This window comes from Diplotaxodon limnothrissa, linkage group LG17 (assembly GCF_057381915.1).
Source record: "Diplotaxodon limnothrissa isolate DT_005_m linkage group LG17, D_limnothrissa_male_GT1.1, whole genome shotgun sequence".
Lineage (NCBI taxonomy): Eukaryota > Metazoa > Chordata > Actinopteri > Cichliformes > Cichlidae > Diplotaxodon > Diplotaxodon limnothrissa.
In genome coordinates, this window is record NC_140612.1 from 36192839 (window position 1) to 36211365 (window position 18527).

General features: G+C 40.0%; 1 protein-coding gene across 1 annotated transcript; it reads right to left on the reverse strand.

Moving 5' to 3' along the window:
- Window positions 1-2407: 2407 nt before the first annotated feature.
- trim24 (tripartite motif containing 24) lies at window positions 2408-17242 on the reverse strand. Its single transcript, XM_085375926.1, has 19 exons — window positions 16527-17242; window positions 14571-14689; window positions 14297-14444; window positions 14050-14182; window positions 13742-13858; window positions 13039-13153; window positions 12796-12942; window positions 12517-12631; window positions 10345-10484; window positions 9981-10217; window positions 9701-9823; window positions 9447-9594; window positions 9267-9324; window positions 8993-9119; window positions 7081-7373; window positions 6212-6323; window positions 4523-4597; window positions 4008-4169; window positions 2408-3901 (listed from the first exon to the last, which is right to left on the reverse strand). The coding sequence occupies exons 1-19, from the start codon at window positions 16798-16800 to the stop codon at window positions 3353-3355; spliced, it is 3192 nt and encodes a 1063-aa protein (XP_085232052.1). The 5' UTR covers window positions 16801-17242; the 3' UTR covers window positions 2408-3352.
- Between the last annotated feature and the right edge of the window lie 1285 nt (window positions 17243-18527).

An 18527-nucleotide genomic window follows, 5' to 3' on the forward strand; every position in this document is an offset into this window, starting at 1 on the left:
GTAAGCCGAGCAATGGGCGCCTTAAAAAGAGGCCAAACCCTGATTCCAAACCCTAGAATCAAGTGGGTGAGGGTTCCCCTAACGTGAAGACAGTGGTGCTTTTACAACACGACCTCAAAAACTGTAGAGGGAGCTGAGCCATGTAATTACAAGCAAGCAGGTGAGTCCAAGTTGTTCGCTCCGAAACGGGGCCAAGCCACAGAAATGATTGTGTGGTATTCCACACCACTGCAGTGCCACCAAGGAAAAACAGGCAGAGAAAAATTTAGAAGAGGGTATGTAAGAATGAATGTCATTTGTTGTGATCCAATGGCACATTCGCATTTCTGAGGAAGAAAAGGAAACCGACTCAAAATCAGCAACTGAATCAGCATTAAGGAATTAAGGCCACCACAAGCAGGTAATATTACTTTTTCCATGCAGAAAACTATATTTTCCATTTGTTTCCATTTTTGGAAATTGTTATATAATCCAAAGATATTGCAGAATTACACTGACATATATTTCATACCTTGGCACTTTCAATCAGCTTCACATGCACCAAACCTCGAAAACCAGCAGGAGGAAAGTGGAAGAGGGGAAAATTTGTCTGGTTGCATTTATTCAGCTGACCAATGCAGCTACTGGGCTTTTGGTATCAATTACAGCAAATTAAGTGATAGCCACCCAACACCAACACTAAAAGGATCATCCATCAAATGAGTTAAAATGCTGCTCTACCACTAATTGAGCCCACCATTTTGGCTGGGCCCCAGGTGCCTATAAATAAGAGCCACGCTTATTTTTTCTTGCATTCCTCTAAGGCGAGGCCTCTTTGATCTTTTGGCCACTTGGAAGTGATCATCGGAAAAATTGGTTTCAGGGTTCAAAATGACCACAGCCGAGGAAGAATGAGTACTGAGAGGAATTAAAGCCAATGTGTATCTGTGTGCTTTAAATGTTGGAGAGCAAAAAGCGACTTTAATCTCGCAGCTTTAATTTCAAACACAAAGAGTCGGGTGTATAAATGTATTAAAAGGAAACTTTGTGTATGTGAGATGCCATCACTACTTTATGAATATACAAACAGTATTCACATGGTGAAGGGCAACTTAAAAGCCCCATCTAGTGGTCTATGGGGTCTCCTAATATTCTAAAAGACATGTAACAAGAAATCTCAGAACAAATATCAAGATTACAAATAATTTAAAAATCTGCTTTGCTTTCTCACTAAGAGTAGGGGGAAAATGGATATAATTCCAGTGTGTCCAAACTGTAACAAATACGCTTGCAATCCTCATAGATTTTTCAGTTAAATAACAAATTGTTGACTTATGGAGGGTTTATGTGACCGTTAGTTTTGGTCCTGTGTCTTTCTGGGGGTTTTTATGTTACAATTACCATGTTTTCTTTTGGTGCTTGCTTTTCTTTTGTCGGTTCGTTCTACTACCCGTCTTTCTACTTTTTTTGGGTGACTATCTGCCATGTTTTCCAAAGTAAACCACGAACGGGTGTATAGATAGCCCATCCTTTGTATAGACGGTCCAACCGAGTCTTAGTCTGTCCTATATACCAGCCTGTGCTATTTTGTGGAGCAACCCGAAGGACTGAAAAATTAAGCTAATCTGGAAGGGTCAAAAACTTTTCCTCGAATGGCCACTTAATGCTACAGTCGGGAAAATAGTGGTTGAAGATTGCACCATGACCAAAACTATTGACCCAGTGTATAATGAACTTACAATCTGGCTATGCCTTTGAAATGGTTACTTCGATGACTGTGACCAGATCTGCAACCACTCGTCAGTTGCTACTTTCAGAGCGACTTTGATGTAATAAGATGGGAATAACACAGAGTCAGTCTGCTTTTACTTTGTGATTGAATGGGTCAAGTTTGAAAATTACATACAAAGTTTCTGTTAAAGACTGGACGATCCTCTTCTTGCTTATAAATTCAGATAAAATTGACCCCACTGTACTCGGCCCTAAAAATCTTAGAAACATGGTGTCTAATCAGATGGACATGGGCAGCAACAACACTCAGGTAGGCTGTGTTTAAATGACAGAATGATTAACGGGGGATCCAAAATGTGCCAAGAAAATAATAATAATAAAAAATAACACACCATTAAACCACCATCACCAATCTAAACCAGTGATACAACAATTTTCTTAGCATGGAGATGGTGGTTTATAAAAGATTCGATTACAATCTACAACACGCGCATTTCAGAGTTGCACCCAGCATGGTCTTCTGCTGCTGCAGCCCATTTGTCCCTTTTGTAGATTTAGAGATGCTTTTCTGCATGTACTGCAGTAGACAAATGGCTCGTCGGTTCATAGCTCCAAAACATGAACTCTAAAATGACAACCAACAGATTATCACAGAGGGACGCAAGCACAAGCCAGATGTTCATGTAGCCCTGTTTATTACAAATACTGTAAATTCAGGTATTTTTATGCTCAACATTGTTAAGTTATTTACAGTATGCTTGATTAGTAATAAAGTAACAATATAGGCGAGAATATTAACGCTAATGATGTTGTGTCAGTTTTTGAGCCATTCTCATCTTGTAGAGCACAATTTGTAAAACATGACAATGACGACAGATTCTGACGTCTGAAATCTGAAGCATTTTTTTCTCGATACCAACAACAGAATACTGCTCTGTGGAAAGTGGAAACACAAGAGATGGTTTGACTGCAATCAATGTGGGACTTCCTTCTGTACAGAAACTACAGTACTTATTTGTTGCATACGTAGCGTTAATACCATACTAAAACAAAGCCTTTGCATTTTAACATTATTTGATCATGAAGGTAAAAGCCTAAACAGAAATGTTAGCATTAACACATTCTACATGCATTACCAATTTAAACTTTTATTTTTGGCTGCTTTCAAAATACATCATTATTTTGTACAGGTGACGAGCAACGTGACGACTGATAACCTGTACATATTGAACAAAGAATGTCATTTATGTGCTTTTCAGTGGCATCATCACTGAATATAATCTTTTACAAGATATCAAATGTCCATTCAGAGAAGAACACAGAGCTTTTTAGATCTTTGCTGTGGATCTAAAGCATAACTGCTACTAAAGCCCATTTAGTACAGCAGTTCTTTTCCTATTAAAATCCCAACTATAAATAATAGCTGAGCAATCTCTATAAACTATGCTAATCTGCACCATTCCCATCAAATAAAACATAAATAAAAATACAATCGTAAAAACAACATTCATACTACAAAACACAAACAAACAAAGGCATGATTGCAGCAAATGTAGGTCCCCACTGGGGCCCCTTCTGTGGAAGACTGGACTCATCCATCGTCATTATCAACAGTTCCTCTTCCTATCTGCTGTACATCCATCTATCGCTTCTCCTTGGCTGTGTCCACAGAAGCAGACGTCTCCTGCGGAGCTTCAGGTGGCTCTGTTGTTGTGTCCGTAGTAATCCGAGGTTTTACCTCTTTTGTGGAGCTGGAAGCTACTCCGTCTTTTGTGTCGCTCTGAGTTGCTGGAGAGCTTTCCGCCTGTTTTACAGCAGCAACATTTTCCTGCTTTACTTCGTCTGCAGGAGGTGCGTCTCCCTCTGTGGCAGCTATCGCTTTGCCCGTCATCTTCTCGCTCGTTTCAGCGTCCGACTTTTCCTTTGCTGCTGGTGTTGTTCTGTCTTCTAGAGGAGATGTGTCTTCCTCTACTGGGGGGATCCCCTTTTCTGCAGGGCTTTGTGGCTTATCTTTAACGTCAGCCGCACCGTCCTCCATCATCTCCTCTTCCTCGTCTATCTCGTCCTCTAAAGGGGGGATCATCTGTTCTTCCCTCCCACCGGGGAAGACCCTGTCTGGGTAAATGAGCTTCAGCTGCTCCTCGAAATAGTCCTCCAGGTACAAACCCGCACTGCCGACCTCTGAGGTTGGCTGGTAAAAAACAAAATTTCAGTTAAAGCAAAATAAAGGAAATATTAATTAAATAAAGCATGACTGGCATTTACAAAATAAAAAAAAATACATAAATCAGACCAACCTTGTAATACTTAGCACAGTTGAAAAATATGAGCCTGACATCTGCAACAAAGCCCTCAGGACTGACATAACTTTCACCGTCTTTTGCCTTTGACTCCAGCTTCCTCTTTACTATTGACAAATCCATCGGGGTCTTTATAAGTTCTTTGTACCGTCTCGTCTCCTACGTTTAGAAGAAGAACAATAAAAGTTGAGCACCTAATCCAAGTGTTGTGTGAAACTCTCTCAAAAGTTATGAATCACTTTCATATGAGAAGATAGTTACAACAGAATTTATATAAAGTTACTGAGAGTGGAATGAGTAAAATTAAAAAGTACACGAGAAAAAAGTAACACATTGGCAAAAGTGGGAATAAAAACCCCACTTATTATAGTAAATAAAAATTTATAGATTTTTTTTGCCTCATTTTACTTGAAATAATAGCACCGTAAAATAACATATCTAAAATAAAATAACATAAATAACATATCAGAATGCTCTACAGAAGTTTTGACTGAACATTGAATGCATCTTACTGAAGGAGAAGCTGGCTGCTGGAAGTCGGTGCTGAAGTCGTTGCAGAAAAGACGAAGAAGCAGCCTCTCACATTTCTAGATTTAAAAAAATGTAAAACTTTGTGTAAAGTTTAAAAAACAAAACGGTGAAAATGTGTAAAAATGTAAATCTTACAATTTAATTGAAAAATGTACAAAGTACAAAGACAACACATCAAATATTGATTAAAGAAAAATTCTGCATCACATCACAGTTTAAATAAGGCTAAGTTCACACTGCAGGTCTTAATGCTCAATTCTGATTTTTTGTCTGCTTGTTCACACTACAAATAAAATGCGACAGCAAACGTGCTCTAGTGCATGCGCAAAAGAAGACGTCACACAAGAAGTCTCTCTGTTTAGAACCAGACCAAACAATATTGTTTGACTGATGGCCTTAATATAAAGACTTCGGACTTTACGTTTCCCAATTTTTGCTTTAAGTTATTTTGTTATTTACATAACAATGTAAATAACCTCATAATGATCCTTATTGCTGCTTTAGAGAGGAGCGGTGCTTCAAAGGATAGTTGCAGATTTCTGTCAGAATCTGCAGATTATACAGTACAAATAAAATGTTCACGTTTCTCCAACGTTGTCTTCCCAACAGTTTCACTAACATCTACGCTGGATGGCCAGGATGGATGGCTTTTTATTTTATGTTCACACTTTGGTCAGTGCTAGATGTTTTTTTAAGGCAATGTTGACAGTGATACCCATTTAGGTTGGCTGTGTTTGGAGATGTTTGCCTGATAAAGTTGTTCAGCTTTCACGTCTGTGATTTTAACCTGAGCCATTAGCACTAATATACCACAAAACCATTGCAGATATTAGCTGCTGCACCAACAGTGCACTGGCCTGTCCCCTCTCCTCTTTAGCCTCTATGGAATGCAGTTTCATTGATTTTAAATGATAGTGACCAGAGAGATCTTACATAACTTTGGGTTTAGAAGCAACATTGTTGCTGTCCCTATGAACAGCAACAATGTTGCTTCAGGGACATGAGAACATTATGAAATGCTATTCTGAAGTCATTTAACCATTTTCCCCCCACAGAGCAGGAAATCTATCTCCAATGAGACTTTTAACAGGCTCAGACTTCTTTGATGCTCTTTTTAAATCCAACCTGACCTGCTGCTGTTAAATAACCAAATTATAGTTGTAAGACAGCGGTCCCCAACCCCCGGGTCACGGACTGGTACCGGTCCGTGCGTCGTTCGGTACTGGGCCGCAAGAATTTAGGCTTGGGTGTGAAATTTATGGTTTTCAGGGTTTTAATCTTTATTTTTTTTAATAATTTTTATCATTAACTCAATTTCCCTGGGTCTTTTCCCGTGTGTTATGAATTCATCTTCTGTTTTTTTGGTACCGGTACTGGTTTTATTTCATTTTATTTATCCGCGACACCTTAAAGGCTGGTCCGTGAAAATATTGTCGGACATAAACCAGTCCGTGGTGCAAAAAAGGTTGGAGACCGCTGTTGTAAGACATGTTTTTCATGGCAAGTCAGACCTTTCGTTTTTCCATTATGTACTAAAAAGAAAAGAAACTATGATACAATGCACTAGAAACTCAAACTAAAATCTTTTCAGTTGTAAAACAGAGGGTGCAGGCTGAAGGACTGAAACTAATTCGTGGACATAAATGTAAATGGCAGCTTGATTAGCATACCCTTCTGTCAACAGGTGGAAACTTTTCAGAGATGGGGGCATCCTTGCTGTCACAGTTGTACTCCATCTCGGGAGAGACAAGGTCTCGGCAGAATGAACAGAACCACTCGCCGCTGAGGAAAGATGTACGGTGAAGAAAAGCAGTTAGGAAACGCCCAATGATTGGACACCTGTTGCTGAATAAGATTAACATTTTATCTGCATAGAGCAGCCTGCACAGACTAACAAGCTAACTATGGGCAAGAATAATAACCATGCGCTCAACAGAGAGATTTTAGACTTCATCAATGCCAAACGGAGAAGGGATTTAAGACCAATTTCTACATTTATTCTATAAAGATAAAAAGGTGGAAGGTACAGAATTTTTTTTTTATTTCAGAATGGTTGAAGAAAAAAAATCTGTATTTTATTATGATGTTGATGGTCCAATATGCTTTATATACAACAACTATTACAGGCAATAACCATTTCAACTACACATGGCCTGTGGCCATCTCCCTGTACAACGCATCCACTTAACACACTGTTTGCTGCTACAACTACACATGTTTCTTTTCCAACTATTTATTTATGAGTGACTTATGTATGTATGTATGTATGTATATATATGTATATATTGTACTATTCTTAGTTAGTGTATTGTCTGTCTTGTCTTAATGTTGGTTTAAAATGGAGCACTGTAACAAAAAATAATTTCCCCCAGGGATCAATAAAGTATTCTGATTCTGATTCTGATTCTGACAATGTTCAGACCAGCTAAAATAGTCTAACAGAGGTTTTAGGGATGAAATGCACTCCTCCTCATGCACCCTGTCCACCTCTTGTTTATTCATGTGTGTCTATGCATGATCCCAAAAAGGCATCTCTCACCTGGGGGATTCATTCAGAGTGGGAATGTGACAGGCCAGATGAAAAACTTTGGGACACTTGTCGCAGCAGAGCAGTTCTCCTCCGTTCTGACAGACAGCGCACCAGTCCTCATTAGGATCTTCTTCGGGCTCGGCTCTCTTTTCAGACTCTGGCTGCGATTGGGGCTGAGGACGCCTGTCTTTGGAGTCTGATCCAGGGGGTGGTGCTGGTGGGGAGACCTTCTGCAGCTGCCGGGGCTTAGACTGTGCTCCAGTGCTGCTATCTGGCAGGCTAGAGCCGACGCTGGACTGCACCTGTAGGTGGGAGAGAGTGAAAAAGGAGCAATGATTTTGAGGCTGAACTAATGTAAAATAGCAGCGGAAGCCAGTGGTATCCCTCAGCCTCCTAGCAGATGCAATAATCCTATGTCGCCTTTTTCTCAAGTTCTGGCATTCACAAACTTGGATGCTCAGTCTTTTACAGATAAGGGTTAAAAATGAAAACATTTTAAATTTGATGCAAGCAACATGCTGCCAAAATCACCACTACTACTGTACTAATACTGCATCCCTGCTCCTTTGTGTTTGGGAAGTGAGACCACCAGCTGTGTTTTTGAGAGCAGTAATGTTTTCTCATAGTTATTTGATAAATGCTCAATAAGTTCAGGCCATTTTTGCCAAAGATTTTCCAATGGATGATAGGTCTGGACTGCTGATAGGCCAGTTTAACGCCTCCAACGTTTACTTTGGAGCCATGCTGTTGTAATATGAGCAGAATGTGTTTTAGGATTGTCTTGCTAAAATTAGGAAGTCCTAAAAAAAAAACAAAAAAAACACATTGGTGCATTCACATGTCTGAGCATTATGCTTCTCTATACTGTCACACATTCTGGAATTTGAACTTTTCTCCAATGGTGAGCTGAATGCTTTCTCTATTCAGGACAGAAGACTCCTGGAAATGAATTTCAATTCTTGATCTTTTAAAACATGACAAGTTTCCCAGCAGGGATGTGTGCATAAACTGGTAGCTTAAACGCTGCTGCTGTATATCAGTTTTGTCAGAATAAGCTGGCATCAAGGAGATCGAGGTTACTGCTCAGTTGAGTTGAGTGTTGCTCATACCAAAGTAACAAGTTATTGTAATCACTTTACATTTTCAGTAATACAATAATGTACTAGATTCAGTAATTATGCAAAATTTACAATTATTTTCTTACTGGCATTGCAAAAGGTTCTCCAGTTATCTGCACTCTAGGCAAATAAAAAGCTTTTTCCTTCCTGCCCATTTGCGCTAAAGTCAGATGAAGTGCAACGGTCTACAGCGGATATATGGGCATTACTTTTATTTTTACTGTATGAAAGGTGAAATGCAAGCTGCATGCAGAACAGATACAACTGTTTAATACTGCTAACAAAACTCAGTCTCTACAAGCAGCTCCACAAATGGCATGCTAACACAAAGCTTTGTTAAATCTGATTATATGCTGAACCCAGCCCGGCAGCCAGAGCCTGAACTTCAAAAGGTAAAAGCAGTGTTGAGCAGTTAGGCTTGAGTTATTATAGCCTGACTGCTATATTATTTACTTACATTTTCTTTGCATGCAAGACTTACCCTTTGCATTGTCTGGATACCAACAATAGTTTTCAGTGAGTTGTCAATCAGATGCAGTGATTTTCACCACAGATTTTCCTGTTTGTATACTGTATAACTATACACTGTATTTATAATACTGTGTAGTCACAAGCATTCTGTGTTGATTCTCAACTTTATCTCTTATCCACAGACGGTTTATATTTCAAAAAGAATAACCACCTTTTTTGAAAATGGGCCGGTAATATGTCAAAGATCGATTTTTAATACGTTTTAGGAATGATACATTTGGATCAAAATGGCAAATCTGTAAATATCCTAAGTTTATAAATGCCACTCTTACGAAACGGACTTCGTCGTCGTCCTCAGGTTCGTCCTTTATGACAATAACAGGACCCGGAGAGGTTCTCCTTCGTCGCTTTAATGCAGGAGCTGATGGTGTCTCGGCAGTCTGCTTCCAAGAAGTCGTCCTTCAATACAGATTCCCACAGAGCAGTGTTTGATTTTTTTTTTTAAAGAAAAAAAAAGTCTGCTATACATTCACAGTTAATCCATGATCACAATAATAAACTACAGGATTAAGTAGCACTGTGACAGATGCTCTGCTCACTTCTTACCCTGTGCTTCTGTCTGAAGATGATGGTTTTGCCATGGGGGAATTCTGCCTCCCTCGACCTTTAAAAGGAGGAAATTTTTTTATTTATTTGAAAACCAATCCCAAAATGGAGCTTTTAACTCAACTTCAGACCTTAAAAGCCATTTTTTGTAAATGAAAAGATCAATGTACAGATAATGACCTGCCATGTGATTAAGCATGGCTGTTTTGTCAGCAGTTGCTGAAGCTAGAATAGGAGGGAAATTGGGTTTGGGTACAGAGACAGTGATGGAGGGGACCGATCCACCAGGTTCACTCCTCTTGAGGAAAGATGACTCTGGTAGGCATCTCTAAAGGAAACAACGCCAAACAAAGTTCAGTTATCAGCAAATGCTTTCACTTTCTGGACTCATGTTGTGTCAGACTGAAAATCTTTATGATAACGGTCCTACAAACCTGGTGCAGTGACATCTGTGTAGCTGCTCCAGACGTGAGAGGCTGTGGAAAGCGGGAAACACCCTGTGACCCATCTGTAGGTTTAGGGGGGAAGCTGGAGGTATGGATCAGATCTCTCAAAGACTATATGTAGAAAAGACAAGTTCAAAGAACACTTAAAAGATTTAAAGATTTAAAAAAGAAAGAAAAAATGCATCAATTTGTCCCACTGTTTCATTTAGTAAAGGAAAAACAAACACTGATGTACTTAAATTTAACAAAACCTCACAACCTGACGTACCTGAGCAGCTGGGAAGCTCATGTTGTTAAGCAGAGATGATGTGGGGCTTCGAGGGTTGGGGTGGGAACTTCCATACCTGCGTCCTTGCTGTACCATGTTGGGGACACCTTGAGAGGGAGAGGAACCTCCATGGATAGGTCTGGTTGGTGGTGGGGGGCCAGGTAGCCTGACGTTTTGGTGCCATGACCATGAGTTAGGAGGGGGCCCCCTGGGGTGCTGTTGGGAAAGCTTGTCAACCTTGATCAAAGGAGTATTCGGCAAGATTAAAAGGCTACAGTATGTAGAAAAGTCCACGATATTTAAGAATATCTATGACTACATTTCATTCTTAGGCAGCCAAGGACAGCTTGAAAGATCCCTTTACCTGCATCTGGAGCTGTGCGAGTGTGCTCTGTCGCTGCTGAGCTGAAAGTGAAAGAGCTCCAGTGGGTGCTTCTGCTCTGGGACCTGTCTGGTGGTTGGTGATCGGTGGCCTACTGGGGCCTCTTTCTACTACCAGGGAACCTGCCCCAAAAAAGACAAACTACTACATAAACCGAAGACGCAGAACTATTTTTTTTTCTTCATGCAGTTTATGCCACCATCCCCAATATATGGAACCTAAATAACCCAAAGAAGTCCACGAATATTAATCAGTAGGATACCAAATGACTCAATATGACAACAGTCTGAACATCAGACTAATGTCACCATTTCTCTGATTGGATGATGGAGTGACTGAGGCAGCTCTTATGTGCTGATGGTCAGGTAAACTGAAAACAGTGAAATAACTTTAACATTGCCATGGACTGAGAGGGTGATGACCAAGAAAGAAACCTCTCCTCCAAAATCGACACCTTCAGGCTCAACTGAAACTTGCAGCTGTCCATGTGGACAACTTGGACGCTTTCTGGGGAGAAGTTTTATGGTCAGACGAGACAAAGTTTTATCTAATTGGCCTCAAAAACAAGGCGTATGTTTGGACTAGTAAAGATAAGGCTTTCATAGCAATGAACACTGCAGCACTTGTCAAGCACGGTGGCTGCAGCATGATGCTCTGGGACTGTTTTGCTGTCAGTGTTACTGGTTTATTGTACAGATTGGTTAGAATACCAAAGGAGTAGGACTTTCCTACAAATTCATCAACTTCAACTCTGATCATCAGCTGGGTGCTCCAACAGGACAATCATCCCAAACAAGCCATTCCAAATCTGAAATGGATAAAGCAGGCTAGCCTTAAGCTTCCCAAAGCCTCAACTATACTGAAAATTTGTGTACTATGCTTAAAGGCCGGGCCCTGTGCCATGAAATGAACCAATTTAAACGACATATAACAATTTTGCCAAAAACAGTTGTCAAATATCCAGCCAGAATTACGCCAGAAACTTGTTCAAGCTTCTGGTTGAGGTGCAACTTCTTAAGGGACATTTAACCAGATGTTAGTGGGGGGTGTTTATATGTATTTAAGTCTGTATCTATGCCCAGTGTAGATTAGAGAAAATCCGGAATAAATTCAAACTTGTGCGCCCAGTTCTTTTTTTCCCTAAATCGTTAAAGACGGATGCTGTACGAATCATTGCATCCTGCAAAAAGAACAGTTCAAAGAAATCATCAAAACCAAAAATTACCAGTACAGTCATGCCCATAGTGAGTCATCATTAATCATCAATCATGTAAACTTCTGACTACAACTGATGTAGGTTCATGCACGTGCATCAGCAAGATAACAAATGACTCAATACAACAATGTTAATCTTATGCAACATTTACCCAACCTAAAAATTCTCCAGTTTTGAGTGTGGGGGTTGCAGGTTTGTGTTTTTGTCCTTATATGCTTAAGCTGTGCAGAGACTTTTATAAAATATATTTACAGCCACATCTCCACATTTATTTTTTAACCAGTTGTCTTGATGTATGCTCAATCATCCAGGTAAGTAAATCCTAAAATGTTGAATCTGTACACTAGTTGCTCTGTTGTTGTCAGGCAGCTGACAGTAATTAAATACGACATACTATAACTATCTTAATTTATTTGGCACGTTATCTGGATTTTAAAGAAAGGGAGCAAACGATTGTCAAGAATTAGGACCATTCATTCATGATCATCATCATCAAATATGAAAATAAATGTGAGATGAAGGCTCTATGACTACCATGTTTTAAACCATTTTAGACCATAGCTGTAAATGCATAAAATTTACAACAATCACTTTCAGCACTGATAAGCATAATTGAATTTGAACTTTTAAAAACATACAAAAAAAACATCAGTAAATTTGTTGAATAAATAACACTAATGAGCAAAGGTACACATAAAATTTGGAGTTATTTCTGTTATCAAATGCTTGACCATAGAACAACCCAGTCATAACCTTTCTACTGTAGGGTCTTTGCCTCATGTTATAAAGTGTGGAAATCGGGCACTATAAAAATGGATTTGAATTTTTAGGGCCCACATGATCCTTTCAAATGTGCTGTTCTGCAGCCAGTTAGCTTTTGTTCTTGCTACCATCAGTATACATTGCCTCTTATACATGAGAGCAGCTGACAGCCTTACCGAGGTCTACATTTGTAGCCCAGAAACCGGAGCGACACTGGAATCGAACTGAGCTCTGAGGGACGATGGAGGGACTGCAGTGTGCTCTCATCAGGTAATGGATCTGGTAAAGGAGCTAGGAGGAGGAGAAAAAGACAGGGACATTTTAAGGTCACTGAGATTACCAAGTTTTGCAGATAATATTACATATTAGAAAAATGACAAAAACAAGTAATAGCTACAATGTACTTTATAGTGTACAGTAATCCACATTGCTGTTTGATGCTAAAAGTTACACACCAGTCTCTTGCAGTAGAGCAGAGCTGTCCCGCTGTGGCTAGCTGTGGCCCATTTGGTGAAGCTAATGACGTGGTCTAGGTGCCTGCCTAGAGAGTTGACTTCTTCCTGCTGCTTTTTCAAACCCAACTCATGGTCCTTAGTTAAAGCCTGGGGGGAAATGTGTAAGTTTATTTAAAAAAATTAAAATTAAAATTAAAAGAAACCCAAACATCACTACACCTAAAGAAATCAGGTCACACGTACCTCAAGCTGGTTAACCAGAATCTTTCCCTTCCTGTTGATCTCCATTATCAAGTTACAGATGGACTTCTTTATTTCATTAGTTACAGCTTTCCGATTTTCCTCAACTTGCTGCAGTCTGTGAAGTGAAATTCATATAATGCTCACTTTAATCTGGATTTTATTTCAGTCTAATTTTTAAGGGACTTTATTATGCTTTTTCTTTTCCACATGTTAATTTTAAACGATCAGGTCATCGTGTATGCCAGAATTCCCTGTAGCCATAAGCTCCAGATTTAAACAGTGTTTTCTACTCTTGACTCTACGCAGGTGGATGTTGTTAATATGGCCATCTCAAGCACACAGAGCTGGCTGTGAGCACAGCGGCCCCACCCAACTGCTGTTTACAAAGCGCAGCCAATCAAAGGAAGGATGGTTTAAAGGGGAACTGCTAATTTTAGAAAGCGGATCAACTGAGAGTCCGCATTGAGGCCCAGGAAAAGTTAAATAAAGATGACTTGAAACAGCAAGTCACGTAAAGCTACTGGAGTGGAATCCAAGAATATAAATCAAGTGGAAATCCCTTTTAATTTAATTAAAACCAAAATCCTAAATTCATACAGCTCAATTTTCCACTTCAATATTTTTTATGGCAAAACGCTTTATATCTGCAGTGGAGCTAAAACAGGTTCTCTGATCAAGCTCCAGCTGTGCAGAGTAAATTTACCCGCCGTTGATGCAGCTGGATACTTCCTCGATGGCTTTTCTTTTCTCTTGCAGCTGCTGCGTCATGGTCTCGAGACACTGCCTGTGGTTTCTGTATGCATCCTCTAAAAACTGGTAGCTAAACACAAAGATGTTTAAGCATGAATAATCAGGTACAAATAGACACCTGTTATCAAACAACACAACATGGAAAAATTGTGTGTTTAAAAGCTGTGGCAGGCTTAACCACAATGCACTTAATTGTGCTGCAACACCATTGTCTTAAACAGCTATAAACCTACTGTGAATAGAGAAATACATTCTCCATACTTGTGATCTTTGTGCTTAAGGAGCTGACAGTCTCGGCAGGTAAGTCGGTCACAAGTCTCACAAAACAGCTTCAGCGGTTCCTGCTTGTGGATGTCACAAAAGACGGGTCTCTGTGTGGATAGGCTGACAGCATCTGGTGTATAAACAAGGAGGGAAGCGTAACGTCACAGATCAGGAATGTCACGGAGAAGAATCACCATGTTAACAATTACAGGAAAAACAGGTGGCTTTCCTGGAAAGAAAATACCTGGAGACATCTCCTCCTTCTGGCGTATGGTGTGGTCCCTGGTAAACTTAACCCTCTGGTGTGCCTCAATGCACGTGACACACAGAAACTCCACGCACTCCACACAGTAACCTGTTGCCTCTGTGTTGTCATCACAGCTCATGCACACCTTTAAAGACAAAAATCAATGGAAGGGTAAAAATAAAATCAGTTGTGTAGTTACAGGAATGTGGTATCACAATAAAATCAAAGCTCAGGGAAAGGAACAGCTCAGGTTATAAGCTCAACGACTAACCTGCGTGGTTTTCTCCACAGTGCTGCTTGGCACCTCGGCAGAATCCTTTACAAAGAAATTGTCCAGCACATCCATCTCCCAGCACTCTTGTCTGCATACTGGACATCGAATGCCCACCACTGGAGTGAACACAGACATTACTAAAGACATTAGCTCAAAAAACACCATACGAAACACGGCCGCTTAAAACAAAGCTCATCCCTCAGACTGCTCTAAACACTCCATTTCAGACAGTCTGGTTCTACTCTTGATTTTCTCCCTTTAAGGACTTTATTTACAGGATAATGCAGAACTGCATGAGATCTATATGATGTCTAAATAATACTGTAATGAAGACTCTTTTAAATCAACTGATTGTAAAGGTCGTATTATCAGCGCTAATTAAGCCTGTTTCAAAAACAGAAAGAACAGTTTGAAACTGCTGCAGAGAAATTGAGATGACACAGTGGACTTCTAAGGAGTCAGAAATAAATCAAGCATAACTAAAACGAATTTTTCTGCTCAGGAACGTAAGCAAATAGCTGTGATTTGGGATCTAAATCAAAAAATAACAATGCCTGTTTTTTGTAAAATTTTAAAATTCATCCATAACAAGAAAAATTATATTTCAGCAATAACAATATAATTTTGAGTAAAGAGCGTACGCATTCTGGTGGATTAACCATTACAGAAAGATAAAAAAATGATTTTGGTAATTATCACTACTGTTAATTTACGGCAGCTGTTACATAAACTTTACATTGGGTGATGGGCTAATAAATGAGTTAAGCACTATCTCTCTCTCTCATATATATATATATATATATATATATATATAAAAATTCGTTTTAGTTATGCTTGATTTATTTCTGACTCCTTAGAAGTCCACTGTGTCATCTCAATTTCTCTGCAGCAGTTTCAAACTGTTCTTTCTGTTTTTGAAACAGGCTTAATTAGCGCTGATAATACGACCTTTACAATCAGTTGATTTAAAAGAGTCTTCATTACAGTATTATTTAGACATCATATAGATCTCATGCAGTTCTGCATTATCCTGTAAATAAAGTCCTTAAAGGGAGAAAATCAAGAGTAGAACCAGACTGTCTGAAATGGAGTGTTTAGAGCATGTATGTGTGTGTTAAAAATTTAATAGTAATGATTGCATTTTTATCTTTTAAGGCTTGTAGAAAGAGCCATTTCAAATATAGGGGGCTGAATTTTAAAAATCAGATATGTTAAAACACATGAGGTGTATTTAAACCATGAAGTTTATTGTGATACTTCAAAAAAATAACAATTTCAATTAGACTTTTCTAAATAGACTTTGTCTCTAGTAGTAACATTTCAAAAAAATTGTGATAATGTTCTTCCCTACTTTCCTAAAATTAATTTTTAAAAATTCATATTTTTATATCACTTGTTTATTGTGTTTATTTATTAAAACTTGGAACTTTTTTGTTGCAATTTTCAAACTCTCATATCTTTAAGACATATTAAAGTGTGCAGCATAATGCTGGAGATTATCTATCAATCTGTAGTAGCTGTTATCCATTTCAGTGTATGTGTGTGTGCGCATGTTTGGGGGAGCGGGGACAGTTGTCAGTCCTAGAGATGACAGCAGGACCAACAAACCTTTCAACATCATTGGCCAAAGTCTAGAGGCTGGAGTGGAGAGACAGCAGGAGTTGAGTCAAAAACTCCTGCCGTGAGTCAATAAGGGACAAAAGATCATAGAAAACTGCTCTCCTTTATGGACATGGACTGTTCCACTCCATACTGATGCCCGATTTAGACTAGACCCCTTTTAACTCCACGCAGTAACCTTCCACCTAACCCACTGTGCGCCTCCCGATAAATCTAACATTACATGACTACACAGTAATTTGGGGGAATTGATGTGGAATAGCCCACACATAATCAAAACGTCATGGTTTGCTTATCACAGACAAACTTTATCTGTGAGCCAATTTTCCTCACATGACTTGCTGTTGTCAACTTGGCCTTGGGTGTCGCGTCTTGGTTCGGCACTCATGAAGGGGGCAGGTAGGCACCTCTTGCAGAAGGAGTGGAGACACGGCAGGAGTTTGGGCTCCCTGTTGTGAAAGCTCAACTTGCAGACAGGACACGTATCCATGAGCCCGAATGTGGCTTGCTGTTTCAGTCTCTCTTCTTCCGCTGGTAAACTTTCTGCCTCGTTTTCCACGATGATGACAATGTCGTCGTTTTCAGCAGTTTCGGCACTTTCGTCCATTGTCTCAGTCGCTACAGCTACCCGAGCTTTTCAATCAGTTAATCAACACACTTAGCGTTACAGTCGAAAACAAAGAACAGCTTTTATTCCTCTGACTTAAAGAAGATAAATATTAAACGATTACTGCATTAAAACCAAGGTTCATTCATGCTTCACGCAGTATTGCTTAACTGTACAGCAGCTTTAGTTAACTAAAGTGCATTTCTGTCCTTTAGGGAAGCTACGTTAGCATCGTAGCCTAGTTTTACTGTGCATATGCTAAACGCGTAAAAAAACACTCCATGGTCTGTGGCGGGTCTTATCAAAACAACAGAAAGATAACCGCACACAGTAAATTATTGATTTAAACAAGGCTACACATACTGTGTTCTAAAGCTCACATATTAGCAGGGATTATCGACTGTCTGTGTATTCGCAGCTAAAAACACATACCATATAATACCCACACGGCACCGCGTTATTTTAACGCGTTTACGGTGTCCTGGTGAGGACAAACTACACATGGAACGACTTGATATTTTGACGAGATATTATAAGATAAGATAACCTTTATTAGTCCCACACGTGGGAAATTTGTTTTGTCACAGCAGGAAGTGGACAGTGCAAAAGTTATGAGGCAAAAATTAGAATACAATAAGAATAAATACAGTACACAACTGTACAGAATAGAATAAAATAAAATACTATATACAGTAGAATAAAATAAAAATAAATATACAATAAGATAAAAATAGAATACAAATACAAATACTATATACAACTGAGTAAAAATACAACGATGACAGAAAGGATTATTGCACTTAGTATTATTGCACATGTATGGATGTGTGTGCTTGATCAGTTAAAGTCTTTATTATGGAGTCTGACAGCAGTGGGGAGGAAAGACCTGCGAAATCTCTCCGTCCCACACCGTGGGTGCCGCAGTCTCCCACTGAAGGAGCTGCTCAGTGCTGTCACAGTCTGCTGCATGGGGTGGGAGATGTTGTCCATCAGGGATGACAGCTTAGCCGCCGTTCTCCTGTCACTCACCACCTCCACTGGGTCCAGAGGGCATCCTAGAACAGAGCTGGCCCTTCGGATCACCCTGTTCAGTCTCTTCCTGTCCCCAGCAGAGATGCTGCTGCCCCAGCAGACCACGCCATAAAAGATAGCAGAAGCCACAACAGAGTCATAGAAGGTCTTCAGGAGTGGGCCCTCCACTCCAAACGACCTGAGTCTCCGCAGCAGGTACAGCCTGCTCTGCCCTTTCCTGTAGAGGGCGTCTGAGTTATGAGTCCAGTCCAGTCTATTGTTCAGATGAACACCAAGGTACCTGTAGCTGTCCACAGCCTCAATGTCCATACCTTGGATGTTCAGTGGTTGCAGTGGAGAATGCTTGTGCCTGCGGAAGTCTACCACCAGTTCCTTGGTTTTACTGGCGTTGATCTGGAGGTAGTTCAGCTGGCACCAGTCCACAAAGTCTTGGGTCAGACCTCTGTACTCCTTGTCGTCCCCATCAGTGATGAGGTCGACTATTGCAGAGTCATCAGAGAACTTCTGCAGGAAGCACTGGGTGGAATTGTGGGAGAAGTCTGCAGTGTAGATGGTGAAGAGGAACGGAGCCAGAACCGTTCCCTGTGGGGCCCCCGTACTGCAGACGACCCTGTCCGACACACAGCCCTGAGTCCTCACATACTGTGGTCGGTCGGTGAGGTAGTCCAGGATCCAGGTAGTGAGGTGATGGTCCA